We start from the raw sequence: 17791 nt of genomic DNA, 5'->3' as shown, positions 1-17791 counted from the left end.
CTCTCAACGGAGGTCGACGCCCACGCTGCGTCGGAACCCCGCAGGCCAACGTCCTTTTCCACGCTCGGCTGAAGTCCGACACGACTGGCGACGGTCAGAACGTTCGTTCGCTCGTGACTTCTCGTTGGTTAGTCGAGCGTAGGAACAATATGTAGTTGAGGGCTTGTTTGTTGTTATGTATATAGCTAGTTTTGCGAGCGTCGCGTGTATGTTTAGTGTTTATTGTGTGGCAGGGTGTTCGTTTGTCTTCGTTGTAATTTTGTTTGTTTAAATGTTCTTTAACGTACTTGCATTGTGTCTCTGTCCGCTTCTGGAGCGCTGAAATTCGTGGCACTAGCTAGCTAATACACATCCACAGTCTTAAAAACGAAGTTGCATTAATAACATAAACAGGCGGCCTGTACATGTATTTGGACTCATGGCAAAGGAAGATTGTAAAATTACTAAGCTTTGCAATTAGTAATTTCATCGCAGGTGTGAAAGACGCACCTTTCTTATTTAGTAATTGTTTAAACGGGCACATGGCAATAAAATTAACACATTGCTCATATGGCCCAAGACAAAAGTAAGACAGTACATTCAACCATGCATGCTGTCACAATTGTTAGAACCTGCAGTAGCTTGAAGGCAAAGAATCAATGTTCGTTCCATCTGGGCAACTTACACTAGGCTCTACTGAAAGGGCCCAATGTTTACATTATAGATATTAGTTCATTACCACTATTCATTTATCGTTAAAACATTTGGTACCATTATGTATGTTTTCAATAGACCAAGAAATAGTTCCTTGCATAGAGCTTTGTGACGAATGCCCAAAATGTTCTGTGTAAGTCTGCATGGTTGGTGTTTACTATTATTATCTAGTCCCTACATAAGTAGGCGAACAAATGTGGATAGCCGCGTAAGCATTCTGAAATGGAACACAGAAGTTCGCAGTTATAAAATGTTTCAACCTGCGTGCTGATTTAAAGTACAATTACCCCAAGAGAAAAAAAAATGTGCACTAGTTGATTGGATATGCATTCACGTGTACCATATAAATACACTCATCGTTCTATTCGTGTTCGTATTGCTAACTATTGCACGAACCTTTTTCTAGTGTTATTTGAGGAGAACAGCCACCCAACAAAACACAGCTGTGGTCATTCGTTGATTTGCGGGGGGGGGGGGGGACACGTAATTGACTGAGCAGGCCGAATACTAACAGACAAAATTTGGGGCGGCACGTGTGCATTGTGCCTACAGCACAGAAAAATCAGTGGTGGAGCTATCGGTTTAGTGGTTAGCACTTTCTTCTTACGCGACCAATAGAAAGAGAGGATTTCGCTTGCTGGCTCACTCAAAAGCGCCAAGCTACAAATGGAGCCTTCGGACCCACGACACAATACGCAGCCCTCATGTATGACGATAACATCTGAATGTAGGCCTCCGAATGATGCGTGGTGCAATTCGTCTGATTAGTGCACAAAGTATTGTATGCACATTCAGTGCTAGTATACTGTGAATACAAATGTTTCAATAATTCAGGTGACATCAAGAAGATTTAGGAGCATTTGATAACCGTAAGAAGTGACAGCGTTTTTGCTGTCCTTTTTATCTACTTGTGTGTGTGCCTGCCTGCCAGTGCGACACGCACGAAGCGAAGCTTTGCGATCTTTTCGGTCAGCCAGATGGCCGTCAGCGCGCCAGGAAACAAGAACTCGCCTCTCGCGTGCTGACCACTACCGAATCCTGCATCGCCTACATTCAGGATATTTTGGCCCTTTGTCGGAAGGCCCATGACAAGATGTCAGAATCGGACAAGCATGGCCACATATTGAAAGGAATCGCTGATGGTGCTTTTAACTTACTTGTCTTCAGGAACTGCAACACAGTGGCGGACGTTACTGCCGAGTGTCGGCGCTTTGAGCAAGTGAACAGTTGCCTGGTTGCCTAACACCACCGCTACTTCTTCTTCCGAGGACTGCCTCGCCAAGCTGCCTCGCCAAGCACCTCCAACAGAAGACGTGGTGCGCATCATTCGACGCGAGATAGAGGCCGCTTTACCTACGGCTTTCACAGCCGCAACCACGAATCTCGACCAAGAATTGCGCTAATTCAAGTGATTGTGCGCAAGGAGTTGGAGGACGCTGGTGTTCAGCCTGTTTGTGCATTCAGTCGTGCGACCGTGGTTCCCGTCGCCCACTCGGCCCCGGGAGCCCACTTGGCGCCGATATCATGACCCATCAGAGTGGCGTACGCATGATGACCGGACGCCGATCTGCTTCAACTGCAGAGGGATTGCCCACATTGCTCGCCTTTGCCGCAATCTGACGTATCCACCGTATCGGTCATTCCTGACCAACAGCCACCAGAATTCCAGATGCACAACATTTGGGGAGGGCTCTCAAGTGCATCATAATAACGCAACCTTGCCCGCATGGAGTTCCTGCCGTTCGCCGTCGCCACGTAATCGTCGGTCACGCTCCCCACTACTTCGTCGGTCCTCATCGCCCAATTCCGCTAGATGCTTCTCGGAAAACTAAAAGATGCAGCGTCCGGAGGTGCCGCTGCATCGCCTGCCCGACCTGAAAATCTTCTTTTGACCGTGCCCACAACTGGAAACCTATTGGACATTGAAGTAGACGGTGTGAATGTGTCGGCGCTAATTGACATAGGCGCACATATATCAATAAGTTCGCACCTTCGTGATTGTCTCCGCAAAGTGCTCACGCCTACTACTTCGATCGCCGTACAAGTCGCCGACGGCAGTACACCTCCCGTCATTGGAATGTGCACCGCCCGCGTGAGCACCACTGGACACAATGCCACAGTTCTTTTCGCTGCCCTGGACCAGCGCCCTTATGACCTAATCCTTGGCAATGACTTCCTGTCGTCATACTCAGCCCTCATCAATTGTGCCACCGGTCTCCTACAGTTAGAACTCCCTTTGGCCTAAGATGTCACCGATAAACCACTCGCGCACTTGTGCTCCGTCGAATTTATTCGGCTGATGCCGAAAGCCTCAACGTACGTTCTTTGTCACCCACCCCACGGGTACCTGACGGCGACTACGCTGCTATCACCGACGCTAGACGTGATCCGTACGCGCAACGTAGGCCTGCCGCATGCAGTTGTGACGGTTGCTGACAACCGCATCCACGTTCCTCTGTTGAAATTCGGCACCATTCCCCAAATCTTGACACGAGGCATGAGACTGGCGAGTGTATCTGCCGTTAAAGAACACGCCCAGTTCACTATTGATCCCGATACCACCTTGCCGTCCCCTTGCCCCAAGACACAGTCCAAGATACCCGACAACATCAATAAAATGATAGCACCCAACCTTTCTACGTCCAACTTTCTGGATCGGCGCCGCTTGCTAACGTCACCCCAGGACATATTTGATTTTGAGAGCGGGCCGTTGGGCCAAACCTCTATAGGAGCCCACCATATCAACACTGGTGATGCTCGCCCAATTCATGGCGTCCTTATCAAGGTTCCGTGACTGAACGTCACGTCATTCAGGCAGAAGTCGACAACATGCGTGAAAAGCAGTTCATTGAAACTTCTTGCAGCCCTTGGGCTTCCCCTGTTGTCCTCGTGAAAAAGAAGGATAACAGTTGGGGTTTCTGCATCGAATATCGTCACCTAAACAAGGTCACTAAAAAGGATGTTTATTCATTGCCGCGAAATGACGATCTGCTTGACTGTCTCCACGGAGCTTCGACCCCTGCACGAACCTGACAAGGTTCGTGCAGTGGTCGATTTCCCCGTGCCACGTTCTATCCATGACGTTCGCAGCTTTGTTGCCTCTGCTCGTATTTTCGCCGTTGCGTGAGAGATTTTGGAAATATCGCCCAGCCACTTACCAAACTTCTTAAGAAAGACGTGCATTTCTCCTGGGGTCCATCACAAGCATCACGTTTTACCACGCTGATAAGCCTGCTTACGACACCCCGTAGCCTGGCTCACTTTGATGAATCGGCCCCGATCGGCCCCTACGGAGGTCCGCACCGATGCAAGCGGTCATGGCCTAGGCCCTGTTTTAGCGCAAGAGCAGCATGGACGCGTCCGAGTGATAGCTTACACCGGCCGTCTTCTTTCGAAATCCGAGCAGAACTACTCCTTCGTCGAAAGTGAATGAGTTGTCACTGAGCACCATGCACTATGTTCTCTTTCTTCCCTAAAAGATCCAATTCGCCGCCTCGGTCGCTGGGCTTTGCGGCTGCAGGAGTACTCCTATTCCGTCATATACTACGTCTGGTGGATTGCATCAGGATGCGGACTGTCTATCCCGTCATCCGGTGGACTCACCCGACTGTGACTCCAGCGACACTACAACAGCCTGTGTGATGGAAATCTCCTACCTCGATCAGTCATATTGGAGATGAAGAAATGCGTGATGTCGCACTGCAACAACTTATTGCACGGCTGGAGTCTTCGCTTTCAGATGTCGACCTCCGCATGTTTTACTGTGTTACGGAATATTGTACCGTCGCAGCGTGTTGCCTGACACCCCCAGCTCCTGCTTGTTCTTCCGGAACAGCTGTGGCCGAGGGTCATTGCTTAATCTCATGACGTACCCATGGCGGGCCACCTCGGTGTTGCTCGTACATACGACCGCTCACGCCGCCGATTTTTCTGGCCCGGCATGTAGCGGTCGGTGCGACAGTATGTCGCTTCGTGCGAGCTCTGCCAACGCCTAAAGAAGCCCACCATTTCCTCTAGTGGTCCCCTTCAACCCCTGGACATCCGGTATGCTCCTTTCTTCCGCGTTGGTGTCGACTTGCTTGGCATTTTACTCTGGGAACAAATGGACCGCAGTCGCAACAGATTACGCCATACGGTACGTGATCACGCGCGCCCTCCCTGCACGTTGAGCAACTGACGTCGCCTACTTTTTGTTGCACGATATTATGCTTCATCACGGTGCCCCTAACCAACTTCTTAGGCACAGAGGCCCGATGTTCCTCCAAAAAGTAATCGCCGACATTCTTACATCCTGCGCAATCCGACACAAGCTGTCCACCGCTTATCATCCCCAGACTAATGTCCTAACAGAACGCTTAAATCGCACGCTCACGGACATGTTGACGATGTACGTGTCCTCCAGTCACCGCGATTGGGACGCTAACCTTCCATTCGTGGCGTTCGCCTATAATTCATCACCCCACGATGTCACCAGTTTCTCTCCACCTTATTTGCTGTTCGGCAGTGATCGAGTTTTACCCATGCTGACTTTTGATACGTCTACCACCACTGAGTATGCCCACGACACCATTGCTCGAGCTGATCACGCCCATTAGCTTGCTCGCCACCGATTAGCCACATCGCAAGCAAGACAGCAAGCTTTATACGACAGGCATCGCCGGCTCCACCATTTTCCGCCAGGATCCCAGGTTCTCCACTGGACTCCTACGCGCCGATTCGAACTCTCAAAAAAAAAAAAAACGTTTGTCGCCTTACGCAGGCCCTTGCCAGTGTTCTTCGGCAAGTCACAGACCTCACCTATGAAATTGAAACCTTTCAACCCCCGACATCGTCAACTCACCGCCCACATTGTGACATTGTGGACCTTGTACGGCTCAAGCAGTAGTACTATGTCCGCGAAACTTAGTCATCGTCCCCTTGTTACTGGCCTCTCGTGTCCTTGAACAGCGTGGAGTCGGTGCTCCTGCCGCCGGGGGCTTCTGTCATGGGACCGTTACCCAAGCGCGCGCACGAGGACGCAGCGAAAGGAAAACGACGAAAACGCGCCTCGGCTCCTGTATGGATTTTTGCCATATTGCCTGTTGTACGCATGTACATTAGCTGCACCATATTTCTTAAAATTGTCTGTGGCAGATTGCACAATTATAATCCTTGATCCAAACTACTCAATGAGGCGGCCATTAATTCCACGAGAAATAAAAGCACCAAATTGAATAATTAACATAATTATGCTAAATAGCTGTTTAATTATTTCTTTTACGGAACAACTTTCAATCTACGAGTTATAGCCGCTAAGTTCACAAGGCATGTCCACTATGAACGAATTCTCAGGACTGAACCATTTTCGAGATATAAGTGTTCAAAGTGTCCGACAAGGGGCGTTGCAGTTAACTTTATGCGCCAAGGCATAAAACAGCGTTTTACTCAACAAGTTTGGTAAAAAAATAGGATTGGTGTCCGACGATGTGACCAGCACTCTACCGCAACGCTTTCGTGGTCATCCAACATCCAATATATGTATTTATTTAATGTGAGCATTATTCATACGCTTCATATTCTCATTATTACCGTTTTGTGTCTGGGTGGTGGGGCTCTCGCTCGAGAGAATAAATGAGAGTCTGACTCCCTAAACGTTGTCTCACAAGTGGGGGAGTGTGCTGTCCGGTTCTTTCGTCCTCTCGCTGTCGGTCTCTGTCCAGCTTCACCTACGCTAGATTCCTGGAGCTACGCTCGGGTCGCCGCCTCTACCATCTGCACTCGACCATGTCTCAAGACCAGCAGGCCACTACCGCGACATCCTCCTTGTCTGCTCCGGCGGTAACCCCTGCTTGGACGGTCACCACCCCTCAGAAAGATCCACCGGTGTTTGCTGGACTTTTCGGTGAAGACGTTGAAGACTGGTTTTAGGTATACGAGCGCGTGAGTGACTTTAACCACTGGAACGAATCTGCAAAACTTGGGCACGTCGCTTTCTACCTCACCTGCGTCGCAAGAACTTGGTTTTATAACCATGAGCTCGATTTCATCAACTGGAGAGAGAGAGAGCGAAAAAGGTAAAGGAAAGACAGGGAGGTTAACCAGAGGTTATCTCCGGTGGGCTACCCTGTACCGGGGGAGGGGTAAAGGGATGCGAAGGGAGAGAGAGAGAGAAAAAATACGTAAAAATGAAAAATAAAAAAAGGAAGGAAAGAAAAGAACATCACACACGCACGCAAAACAAAACTGTTTCTGCAGGCACTGTCACGCAGTCTGCGAAGGCGTTCTCGTGTTGCATAGTGTGAACGTTTCATCCTATGTAACACAGTGCAGACTCACAATTTGTGACTAAGTCCGGTGTCTCTCAAGTAACGCAGTAGTGCCTTCAGGGCAGCTCGCGCCGTTGTTTGTGTAGGCAAGTTTCCAAGGATGTTATTTTCTGTTAGTGGGCGTTTGTCCAGTTGATCTATTGTCGCTGATAGAGCTGCTCTCTGCGGATTGAAATGAGGGCACTCAACTGGGCACGTTTAAAAACCACCTACGCCAGATTTTCGTGAACTCTTCTGTCCGCTGAGATATCGCCAAGAAGAAGCTTGCTGAGCGTGTTCAGCACTCGGGCGAGTCGTAGACTTCATACATAGAGGACGTCCTCGCCCTCTGCCGCCGCGTGAACACCTCGATATCAGAGAGTGACCGCGTACGCCACCTGCTCAAGGGTATTGGGACTCTGGCATTCAATGCTCTTGTAGTGCTGAACATCGCTACCGTCGCATACATTATCAGTACGTGTCAGCGCCTCGATGAGCTTAATATGCTCCGATTACACCCTTACACATCTGATTTCAAGGCGTCCAACGACAGCGAGCTACGTGCCCTGATTCGCTCCATAATCCGTGAGGAACTGCACGCCCACTCATCGTCTACCCCTCCTGAAGTCCATATGACCCCTCCTGGTGGCGGCCTCCGCCATATCGTGAGGGAAGGGATAGCTGCCGTGACCTGTCGCGAAGTCCCGAGCCCTTAACCCATCCCTACGCCCACTTACGCTTAGGTTGCCTCTATAGTGCCACCCTCCCAGCAGCCATCACAGCAGGCATCTGCACCGCACGGGTCTCTGAATCCTATCACTACAAGACCACCACCTCTTCCGTCTTACAACGTATGGAGCCCACCTCGACCTGTTTGTTCCTATTGCGGTATCCGTAGCCACATTTCAAGGTTTTTCCGATGCCGCCAGCAAGACGAAAGGCGTGGCTATGACGGGTTTGAGAGAGATGAGTTTTCTGGCCTTATACCACAACGGCGGCGTTCTTACTACCATTATTATCCACGACGTTCCCCATCTCCGCAGGAATTCAACGGTGCCGGTTCGCGTGTTTCTATTTGCGCCCAAGCCCAGCACTTTAACGCTGGCGCCGCCATGCGCCACTCCCGCGTACCACGTTTCAAGGTGGTTTCTTTTGCCGAGGGCGCCCGAATGCAACCATATGGTTCGCATGAATGCTCACTCCGGCAACGTGGCTGTATGGATGGTCTTGTCAAAATGAAAGATTTGTAATGTCAACCGGAAATTAAACATCAGCAGTGGGAAGTGAATACTGTCAGCTGACGCAGTAGTTTGTATTATTGTTTTGCCGAATGTCCGGAAATAAAGAAAAAAAAGAGTGGCTGTGTGGTCTAGTGGTTACGACGCTCGCTTAAGGATTGGCGGTATGTAGGTTCGAATCCCGCCTCAGTTAGAATTTTTTTCTTTGTATCACCTTTTTTTCCCTCTCTGTTTGGCGGTGCGGTCGGTTGAACCGCGGTGCCACGGCGGCACCCGTGGTGCAGAGCGCCGACGCGAAGCGGCGGTCGTTGGGGTGTTGCGGAACGCAGCGTAGCAACACCCCAAATAAAAACAATATTGCTCCAGTCAGGTAGACTGCTTCCTCCCTGATAGTGAAATTATATTTGGATCATCAAAAGAGTGATGCGTTTATTTAGGAATAGCACCGAGCCCTTAACAGCAGCCACAGTTGTGCCTAGTCACGCCCAGCACAGCGCGTTCTCCGATCTTGACGTTTGCCGATCTTGACGTTTTGGCTGTTCAAGGGGCTTACGTTCCACATTCTCGGTACTGGCGTGATATTACTAACGACGCGGTATACGGTAAACACTAAATAAACCCAGGTGCTAAAATTATAGAGTAATCCTAAACACCACGTCCATCAAAGGGCCCATGTCACGCTGGAACATAAAATTTCATAAATCAATTAACAAGCAAGCAAAAAACAAGTATGGTCCTACAGTTGAGGGCAATGTGAAGGTCCGTCAGAGTGTCTATTGCTCGGCAACAAGCAAGCAATCAGACAGATATAGAAATGGCCCACGGTAAACGTCAGTCTCAAGTGGTCACATGTCATAGAACGACACGTTTTATGTGTGCGTGAAATGGCATACTTTTCAGATTCGCAGGGTTTGGCGCTCGTATTTATAAGATAACAGTGTCGTAGGTGGCATCATGTACGAGAATTAACTCCGAAACCTAAATTTTAGGCTCGATTAGATCACAAAAACTTGCAGAGTTTCAGATATACAGCTATTGATCTTGCGCTCTAAATGCGCCTACTTTTCAAAATGTGCACACTTACACGTTTTATCGATAAACCGAGCTCCTTTCCATAAAACCTACGTGTTCTTGATTCTACTGGTAATTCTTAGTTTTTATGCATGGGTGTACCATAATGTTGATGTAGCCAAAGGAAAGTACTCGGAAAAGAACAACAAAGGTGAACGTGACACAACAGGTGAAGCCCAAAGCAGAACTTTACAAACTAGCCCTATTTCAATCTTTCTGTGAATGTAGCATTCTTGGCAATAAAATTTACTTGCAATATCTGTGCCAGGCACCACATTTTAAATTTTGTAATGTGATGCCTTACACTGAAATTACGCATAATTGTCACCCGCAAACTTCCTCTCCGGTTGGAGTCAGATTGAGGCATCGCAAAAGTGTTTAGAGCTATTCAAACACTGGCTGTTTTTAGCAAACGTGCAAAGTAAAAAGAACTTGTTAGATATAAAGCCACTATGTGAAACTTCTAAAGATTTGATGGGTTATTGCTTACATTAGAGATTCCAGGCCCTCCATGGGCCTCAGCAGGGGGGGGGGGGGGGGTGCCAGAACGGCACTTGCCACCTCCCCCAACCCAAGACAATATCCTGCTGACGCCCATGATGCCCTCGTACCATTTTACTAACAAGCACATTAGAGTCAAGGGACGTTTCAATGGACGTTTCTGTCCTCGCCCCTTTCTTCCCAGCCGTGGTAAATCAACAAACGTCTCAAGTGGAGAAGTCAGTTTTTCAAGTTGGTCAATTACACCGCCCTCCGCATTAGTTCTTGACCGGTTTTGTGCGCTTGGCTGGAAGGTGGCTGCAGGCATCGTACGTTGCGAAGAGGATAGCAGCCACTAAGCTGAGTGCTCCTAGCGTCCGGTAATAGTTGTCGTACGAACCACTTGCGTCACGAAAGATACCTGCGTCATCAGCAACGAAGAACACACGGCGGTAAGAAAGGGATGATGAAATAACCCAACGTAATCACCTCAGCATAAAAATTTCCCAGTCTTCCCAGGTAAATGGACTCCCCGAGAAGGGCGTACAAGTGGTCAAGCGGCTTCTGGGCAAGACTGAGAGCACAACAGAGGACTTCTATTTAGGCCGTCTCAACTACAGAGTGTGTCATCTCGAGGATGGCCGATCACCGTCGGAACTTATAATGGGACGAAGTCGCAGAACGCTTCTTCCAGATTTTTCAGCGTCATCGCCAGGTCCCCTCCAAAAACATGTTCAGGACCACAGGAAGACCACTAGCTCCACTACAGAAGGGAGATGTCGTCCGCGTCCTCGGAAATGGTAGATGGGAAATCAAGGCGCAAGTCCAAAATCTCGTGGCCCCAAGGTCGTACACGGTTCTAACTGAGGATGGCCGGGTTTTCCGTCGAAATAGACGGCACCTTCTCAAAACACCAGAAGCGTTCTATCGAACCATCCATTACCAAGCGGACGACTGCGACGACTTCCGCGATTCATCTCCGAGCGCAGGCTCACAGCAGCGGCCAGAACCTCCGCAGGCCTAACAGGATCGACCACCAGCAGGCACACCAGGTTCGCCCAACATTCCAGATTCACTGCGCTGATCCACCAGACCGCGAAGACTCCCAGATCGCCTGGCCTACACGCATGGATTCCAGCGAGCTGAAACAGCCTAGGAGTGCCGACATGCTACTCATTCATGTTGAGTGCTTTCCGTGTTTGCAGTGTTTTCATTCTTCAAAGAAAAGAGGATGCAATGGCCGACCAAGACAGCATTTTCCAAGAGACAAAGCCCCCTCTCGATCGATCGATTATTCTCTATATGGCATCGCACTTAAAAGAGTGTCTCAATATGAATAATTAAGAGTCATTTTAACAGAACATCTTTCTTGGCCTAAACACATCGAATATATAAACGGCAAAGCGCAAAAAATAGGTTATTTGCGCCGCACTTTAGCTAAGACCCCTCGCGATACTAAAGTGTTATTATAAAAAAGTTTTTTTTTCGCCATGTTCTAGAGTATCCATCTGGTGTCTGGTTTCCCTAGAAACACTATGAAATAATGTTGCTCAATAATGTTCAACGAAAATTTATCCGTTTCATTTGCCAAAATTACAGCCGAAGTTTCTCACCAACACAGGCTTAAGAACCTCTGAACATCGAGTCATTACTTTCACGTTATCGCGTCAAAGCCTTAAACTTTTATAAACGATTTATAAGTCCACCTTTGGTCTTTCTGATTGTAACTACGTCACATTTGCAAACACGCAAGTTGTACCCGTAGCTCCCATGCCTTGAACATATCACCTATCTTTGCTGGTACTAATACATTCAAATACAGTTTTTTTTTTCACGTGCAATAGAGCTATGGAATTCTCTACCCGGCAGCATTCATTCACTATCACTAAAAGATTTTATAGCAACCACGGGAAAGCACCTCGCTAACACGTAAATCACTTCTTTTTTCATTTTTTGTGTATGTGTATGTTTTTAATGTGTAATGTATATTAATGTATAATGTTCACACTCCTTTAGCCATATATTGGGCTGCAGTATATGTAAATAAATAAATAAGTAAAAATCATGCTGTGCGCATGTTTGTGTGTGCATCCTAGTATATCTGTGTGCGTGTGTGTGTATCTATGGAGGTATGTGTATATAGATGTGCTTGTTTGGCATGTGTATGTATTCTCTTAAATCGGTACGGGTTTAGCTTTACTTCTTCAAGCGAAACTTGTATTTTCTCACAAGTTTCGGTGGCAGCGTAATCATGCAAAATGGCACGTGTGGCCCATACCCGCATTGGATATGCGGGTATGAGCCAGGGACAAGAAGAAGGAAGTAAGGAAGGAAAGAAAGAGAAAGAAAGAGGGAAAGAAAGAAAGGAAGCAAGGAAGAAAGAGCAGGTGCGGGGAAAGCTGTGCCGGCGCCGGATCACGTCACGCGCGACCAATCAGGGTTGTTTGGTGTGTTGCGGGGAGGGAAAGGGAAGGAAATGGGGTTGGCAAGCGCTCCGCCAGACTTCCCTCGTCTCAGATCAGTTTCGGCGACAGGATGGGAAAGCAGGCGTGGTGCGTTCCTCCAAAGAGCAGGCTGCGTTTGAGCAACTGCGCCGCGAACTCGCTGTGGAAAGGGCTCGTCCTCGACGTGCCGATTCTAGCGTAAGGTCTTCCACAGCCAAGGCGAAACGTCCGTGCCGTCTTCCCATCCAGGAACCGGACAGCGGTGGTGCTTGCCTCGGCAACGCTAGCGCCAACTTCCGCGGTGTAACGGCCATGTTTGAACACGAGTTTCTTTACCGGAACTTCGGAACCAGCTGCAGTGTGTGTGACCGGTTGTGCAATTCATTCCGAGGAACACCGAAGAAACACGTGACAAGCTTCGCGTATCTCCATTTCCTCGACACCGTAGGGGCTGCTGATTTTTTTATACAACAAACCGCTTCAAACTTGGTGCGACGTGGCCAGGAAAACCGATTTCTCCACCTAGATGTATGTAGAAAAGTGCTCCTGAATAAACCTTCCTCTAAATACCTAATCTGGCGTTAATATCTTTCTTGCAACATCTAACGTGACCGAACACTTCCTATTACCGTATTCCGACTTTTGCCTCACTTTTCCTAGGCAAATGTGCACAATTGTCACAATATCACGATGGCTTTCGTAGACGCCCAAGGCAGAGCAGCAGATGTGAGAACCAATATGGCGCAGTCCGGGACCATGCCCCACCCTGAAAGCCGGGCTTGATATTGCGGCTTTATTTGTGCTTTATATAGTAGAGGTACTCTTGGAATAAACTTCAGTTGGGGTACTCTGCGCGTGTGGTGTTCCCTCCTGTTTTACTCTGCCCGCGTCCAGTCACGCTATTGCAAGCGTGAAGCTACAACTCGCCCCATTTTCCAGCCTGCTGCACCATAGTCAGCTTAGAAAAAAAGGAAACGGCTGATCTACTAAGAGACTGAGGGTAGCCAAAGAGTTGAATAGACAGTGGCCCACTGTCAAAAATTGCTAACAACCTACAAGATTAGAAGCGGTTAGGAAGATTATGTGTAGATAGATGCAAGAAATGTTATAGATAAAGCAGACATGTGCAGGCCAAGCAAGGTTGTCAGGAACAAGTAGCACTCAACGACAACACCATGCACTTATTAGCGCACCAAACCAACCGATGCTATTGGACATGTTTCGCTCTACTGTAAAGTGAAGAGCCACATATTCTTTCGTAAATATTTGTTGCGGTTAGCCATATAGTATATGTGATGTTAAGCCGCTCATCTCTCAAATATACAGTGCGATGGCGTACTAATTATAAAAGCACTTTTAGCACTCTCTGCACGGAAACTGACGGTGGATACAGCGCTTGATTGTAGGTGTAATTACATACTTACCCGTACCATTGAAAGTGGAAGTGATACCACCGTCGCCAAAGGTGGGGAGCGATGACTTGTCACGCACCCTTTTGTCAGGTCTAGGTACCTACGACGAAGGTCCCACAATGACAAGAATAAATTACACTGTCTCTGATATTCGTGGAGTAGGTACCAAGAAGCCCCCAAAGGGTGAACTGTCCACTCGTTGAACGCTGGTAGAGGCCTCGTGAAGTCACAGTGTTGAATGAATTGCAACAAAATGCCCCTTTGACGAAGTGGTTGTAAGTTGTCGGTGCCAGTGTCACTTCTGGTATTTTATGAGAACGGTCACGCGGACAATTTTCCCGCAGCTGTGACGAAAGAAACTCGAGGAGCCCATGCAGCTAGGAATCGCTAAGAGCGTGGGAATAGGAGAGAGACAGAGCCACGATGGGAAACAGCGCGAAATACTGGCCTAAAACCTGACAACTATGCTAACGAGGTGACGCACAACTCAGTAGATGGTATGGTATGGTAAAACTTTATTATTGTCCGTCGGAACGCGCGTCAGCACGTAGCGGGCGCTCCCACGTCGGCACAGAAAGGCCGAGCCTCTCTGCTGCGTCGCGGGCCCGATGGACAGCCCATAGCTGTGCTTCAATATCGGGGCTGCTTAGGGCAGCCTCCCATTTGGTCGACGTGACATCGTCGCCGTCGTGTAACGCGGGGATGGTGCCTAAAATTTATATGTGACCTGAAAGGCTAGTGGAATAAGGGGGGGGGGGGGGGGTAGGGCGTCTCCCTTTTTCATTTGTTTACTGAAATTTACTAAACAGGACACTAAAGAGAAACAGTAAGTTGAGCTGTAATAAAAGAGGGACCTTCAGGAATCCGGGCAGTTTTTGTTGGGTGCAAAAATATGATTTATTATTGAAGAAATTCCTAAACAAAGCCCACATATATCTTCCTCAATTTATCTCACCCCAGATTCGGCGCCGAAGCAGTGTCGTCACGGATTTCATTGCTCTCAGCGAATCAGAGGGCGCCATGATACGTCCCCGCTTGCGTAAACGGCCGAGGTACTGGCTCCAGCATAGGCTGCATGGCGGCTTTGTTTGCGCTCACTGCAACTTGTGCTTAGGTGTTCTGTGGCCGCGATGGATACCGTTGCTGACGCTGAACCTTTCAACGAAGAGCTCGCCTGGGAAGCAGAAGTGCATTTTAGCGGCTTCAGTGAAACGGAGCGCGAAATGATCCTCCGTGCTCGCGCGGCAGGTGCTTCCGCGTACGATGGCGGTGAACCGCCGGCCACGCCGACGGAAATTGAAGCCTCGTTGTCATCGACGGAAGGCGAGGTGTCCGGTAGGCCAGGCGGCAATGTTCCCGACGATGTTCACGACAGAACAAACGTAGAAAGTTGCGCGCGTACTCGGTGTAGTTTTCTCGTGGCTTTTTTATGAGATTAAGCAATCACCGAGCCGCCAGTTTGCTGCTGCAGGGACACCAGAAGGGGATTTGATGAAGGTGACATTGAGGAGAACAGCAGCTTGAGAAAGGACTGGCCTCTGGGGCACGCCAAGAGACTTTCCGAGGGCAGGATTGTATACATAATACAAGGCCGAAAAATGCAGAGATCACACTATCGCTTTCTCTGGCTCTTTGGCGTTTTATCGTCGGCAGAGCACTGAGCCATTGCAAACGCCGGGGCTCATCCCGCGGCACCACATGAAAGGACACAGTTGGGTCAACACTGCCGCTGCCCCTAAGCAAGCGCCTTGCGCCGTTTATACAGCCCTGAGCACTAGATACACCAGGCATTTTCTGACTCTTTTCCGCGAAGTCAACGTTTTTTCGAGCCACGCAACACGCAACCAAACACTGCAACACTGTACTGTAAAGCTCTAGAGGCGCGCGCGATGATGCATGAAGCAAAAACGAAACTATCCCGACCGCAAGAAGCGCGATGCCATTTTCTTCTTTTCATTTATTTAATTTTGCGCTAAACTTGTACTTCCTAGCTTGAAACGGTTTCAAAAGTTGGCAAATGCTGTTTATGTAAGTTTAAGTGTATTTTCTTTTGCGTTTTATTAACACTAATAAATCGCTCTCGACCAATCGCGACCGGGCTGCGTTTGTGATCTCCGGCGTCACGAACGTGTAGTGCGGGGAATACGAAGGGGCGTCAGCACCTATCCTTCAGTTTTTGCAGTTTTCTCGCTTACTAAACCTCTGTTCGCTCTAAGAAGGGTATGACTGTGATCGTGAAAGGATAATGTACCATTATAGCTCACCTTCCGGCTTCTCTTTAGTGTCCCTTTAAAGGCTGTGCGAAACCTATTCCATTAAGTTTAGGCTGTAATCACTGAGCTGATAGATGAGTAAGACTCCGTACGATTGGTGGTCGAACAGTGAAACTCATTTTGTCGTATGTAGTGGCAGTTGACCTAGGTTCTAACTCAAAAAGTAGAACAGTAAAACACTATTTACTTGTTGTTCGTTTTCAGTGTTCGGGAAGCTACGCTTTTGACTTTCCAAATCTTTTCGCTTGTATATATGTTTCCATGTTCGCATCTCTAACCTGCCTCTTGATTCAGCAACGCCGATGACTAACTTAAAGAGACTTAGTCATCATTAAGGAAGAACCAACTATTGTGGCACCGTGACGGCGCCAATGATGCCCCATACGAAACATGCATACGAAGTAGGCGGCTCTCTTTACTTACCTATTAACTTGGGGCTGACCAGGTACACAGGAATCATGGCGATGCCAATGATGCCACTGCAGGCTGCCGTCCGTTCAACACCCACGAATTCAGCGGTAAGCGCGTACCTGATGCATAAAATGTACCCTTGCGACACTCCCACTACCGTTGAAAGTGCTACGATGGCAGCAAAACTTGACACATGAGGCATTGCCATCAGGCATGCGCAAACTGCCGCAAAGCTGAGAGAGTACATAGGACGACGGGTCAAGGGTATACAGTCTGCTAACACCGGTGCCACGGTGCGGCCCATAACCTGACCAACTGCGGACAGCGTTACCATGTGCTTGGCAGTATCGACGGCTATGCCTTTGTCTAGGCTGTAATCCACGATGCTCCCTAAGACTTCGACTGTCGTGAAATCTCCGATGATTATTGCAATGAGGATAACGTAGAAAGCGGGCATATAGAAGATCGCCATGACATCTTTCAGTGAAGTGCTCTCTTCCAGCCTCAATTTGTTCGTTGATTGCGGCGTTGGCTTTTGTTGAATTCTGCGATAAGAGATGAAAGATGGCAAAATATGAAAGACATAATGGCAAAATAGCAGCTTTATAATTTTGCATGGTGTATTGTGGTGGTCAAGCTGAGTGAATCGAACATATTGTAATATAGGTAAAATACAAACTTAGCTCTATACTACAGCTCTGTGAGAGAGATTCTGAAAATCCTTAGACATGGTTCACTTTTAATGATTCAGGTGGCTTTGTTTTGAATGGCTCCAATTTATAAAAATGTGCAACGCTTTAAGGCGGTGGTTTATGTAGATGCCAAAGCTTCTAACTGGTGCAATACCTGCCATCGATGCTGCCTGTCTTTTATTCTAGACTATGATTAAGCCACTCGACAAAGGCTTATGTAGTAGGTGTTAGTATTAAAAGTGACAGATTGTTCCATGCTCGTAAGCTTACCCCTCCACGATTTTCGCTGTGCTATATTTATTGACACATTACTGTGGCAAAGACAAACAAGCAGACAACGTTACTGAAAAAACGTGGCTTCGTTTACCTGGTTTGGCTGGTGGAGTTGTCGTTAGTGGTGGCACCATAACACCCCGGGTTGTGGACGTCATTTTGCGGAAGGTATATGCTACTTCGTCTCCAACCAAGCCGCATAGGAGAGGGAGTTTTGGCCAGCATGACTAACGCTACCGAGTTTAAAATTATTGCTCCGAAGACGAGAAAAGCGCCTTGGAGGGCGTACCCGCCCAGGAGCCCCGAGAGCACGAACTGGCTAACAACGGCGGATAGACCATACGAGATAAAAATGAAAGACGTTGCAACAGAGCGGTACTTGTCGAAGTACAGGAGCGTGTATATGGCGGACGCCGTCAGGAACATTCCGTGTCCGAAACCTGCGCCACAATGCATTCTGCTTGTATTTGTTGTACTTTCCTCATGGCTTTGCGAACAGCACATAATATAGTAAATATAA

The 17791-nt window shown here is 48.3% G+C and overlaps 1 protein-coding gene across 4 annotated transcripts in view; it reads right to left on the bottom strand.

Moving 5' to 3' along the window:
* The window catches only part of LOC119445787 (monocarboxylate transporter 12-like), a 105049-nt gene that overhangs the window by 59286 nt on the left and 27972 nt on the right, over window positions 1–17791 (bottom strand). The window contains exons 4-5 of one of the 4 annotated variants that reach the window (XM_049663639.1): window positions 17366–17711; window positions 16619–16851 (exon numbers count right to left, since the gene is read on the bottom strand). The exons of the other annotated variants lie outside the window; for them this stretch is intronic. Coding sequence (XP_049519596.1) covers window positions 16619–16851; window positions 17366–17711 — 579 coding nt within the window. The remainder of the gene's footprint in view (window positions 1–16618; window positions 16852–17365; window positions 17712–17791) is intronic. 4 annotated transcript variants of the gene reach the window in all.

Source organism: Dermacentor silvarum, chromosome 3 (assembly GCF_013339745.2).
Source record: "Dermacentor silvarum isolate Dsil-2018 chromosome 3, BIME_Dsil_1.4, whole genome shotgun sequence".
Lineage (NCBI taxonomy): Eukaryota > Metazoa > Arthropoda > Arachnida > Ixodida > Ixodidae > Dermacentor > Dermacentor silvarum.
This window is presented reverse-complemented; position numbering and strand designations above follow the sequence as displayed.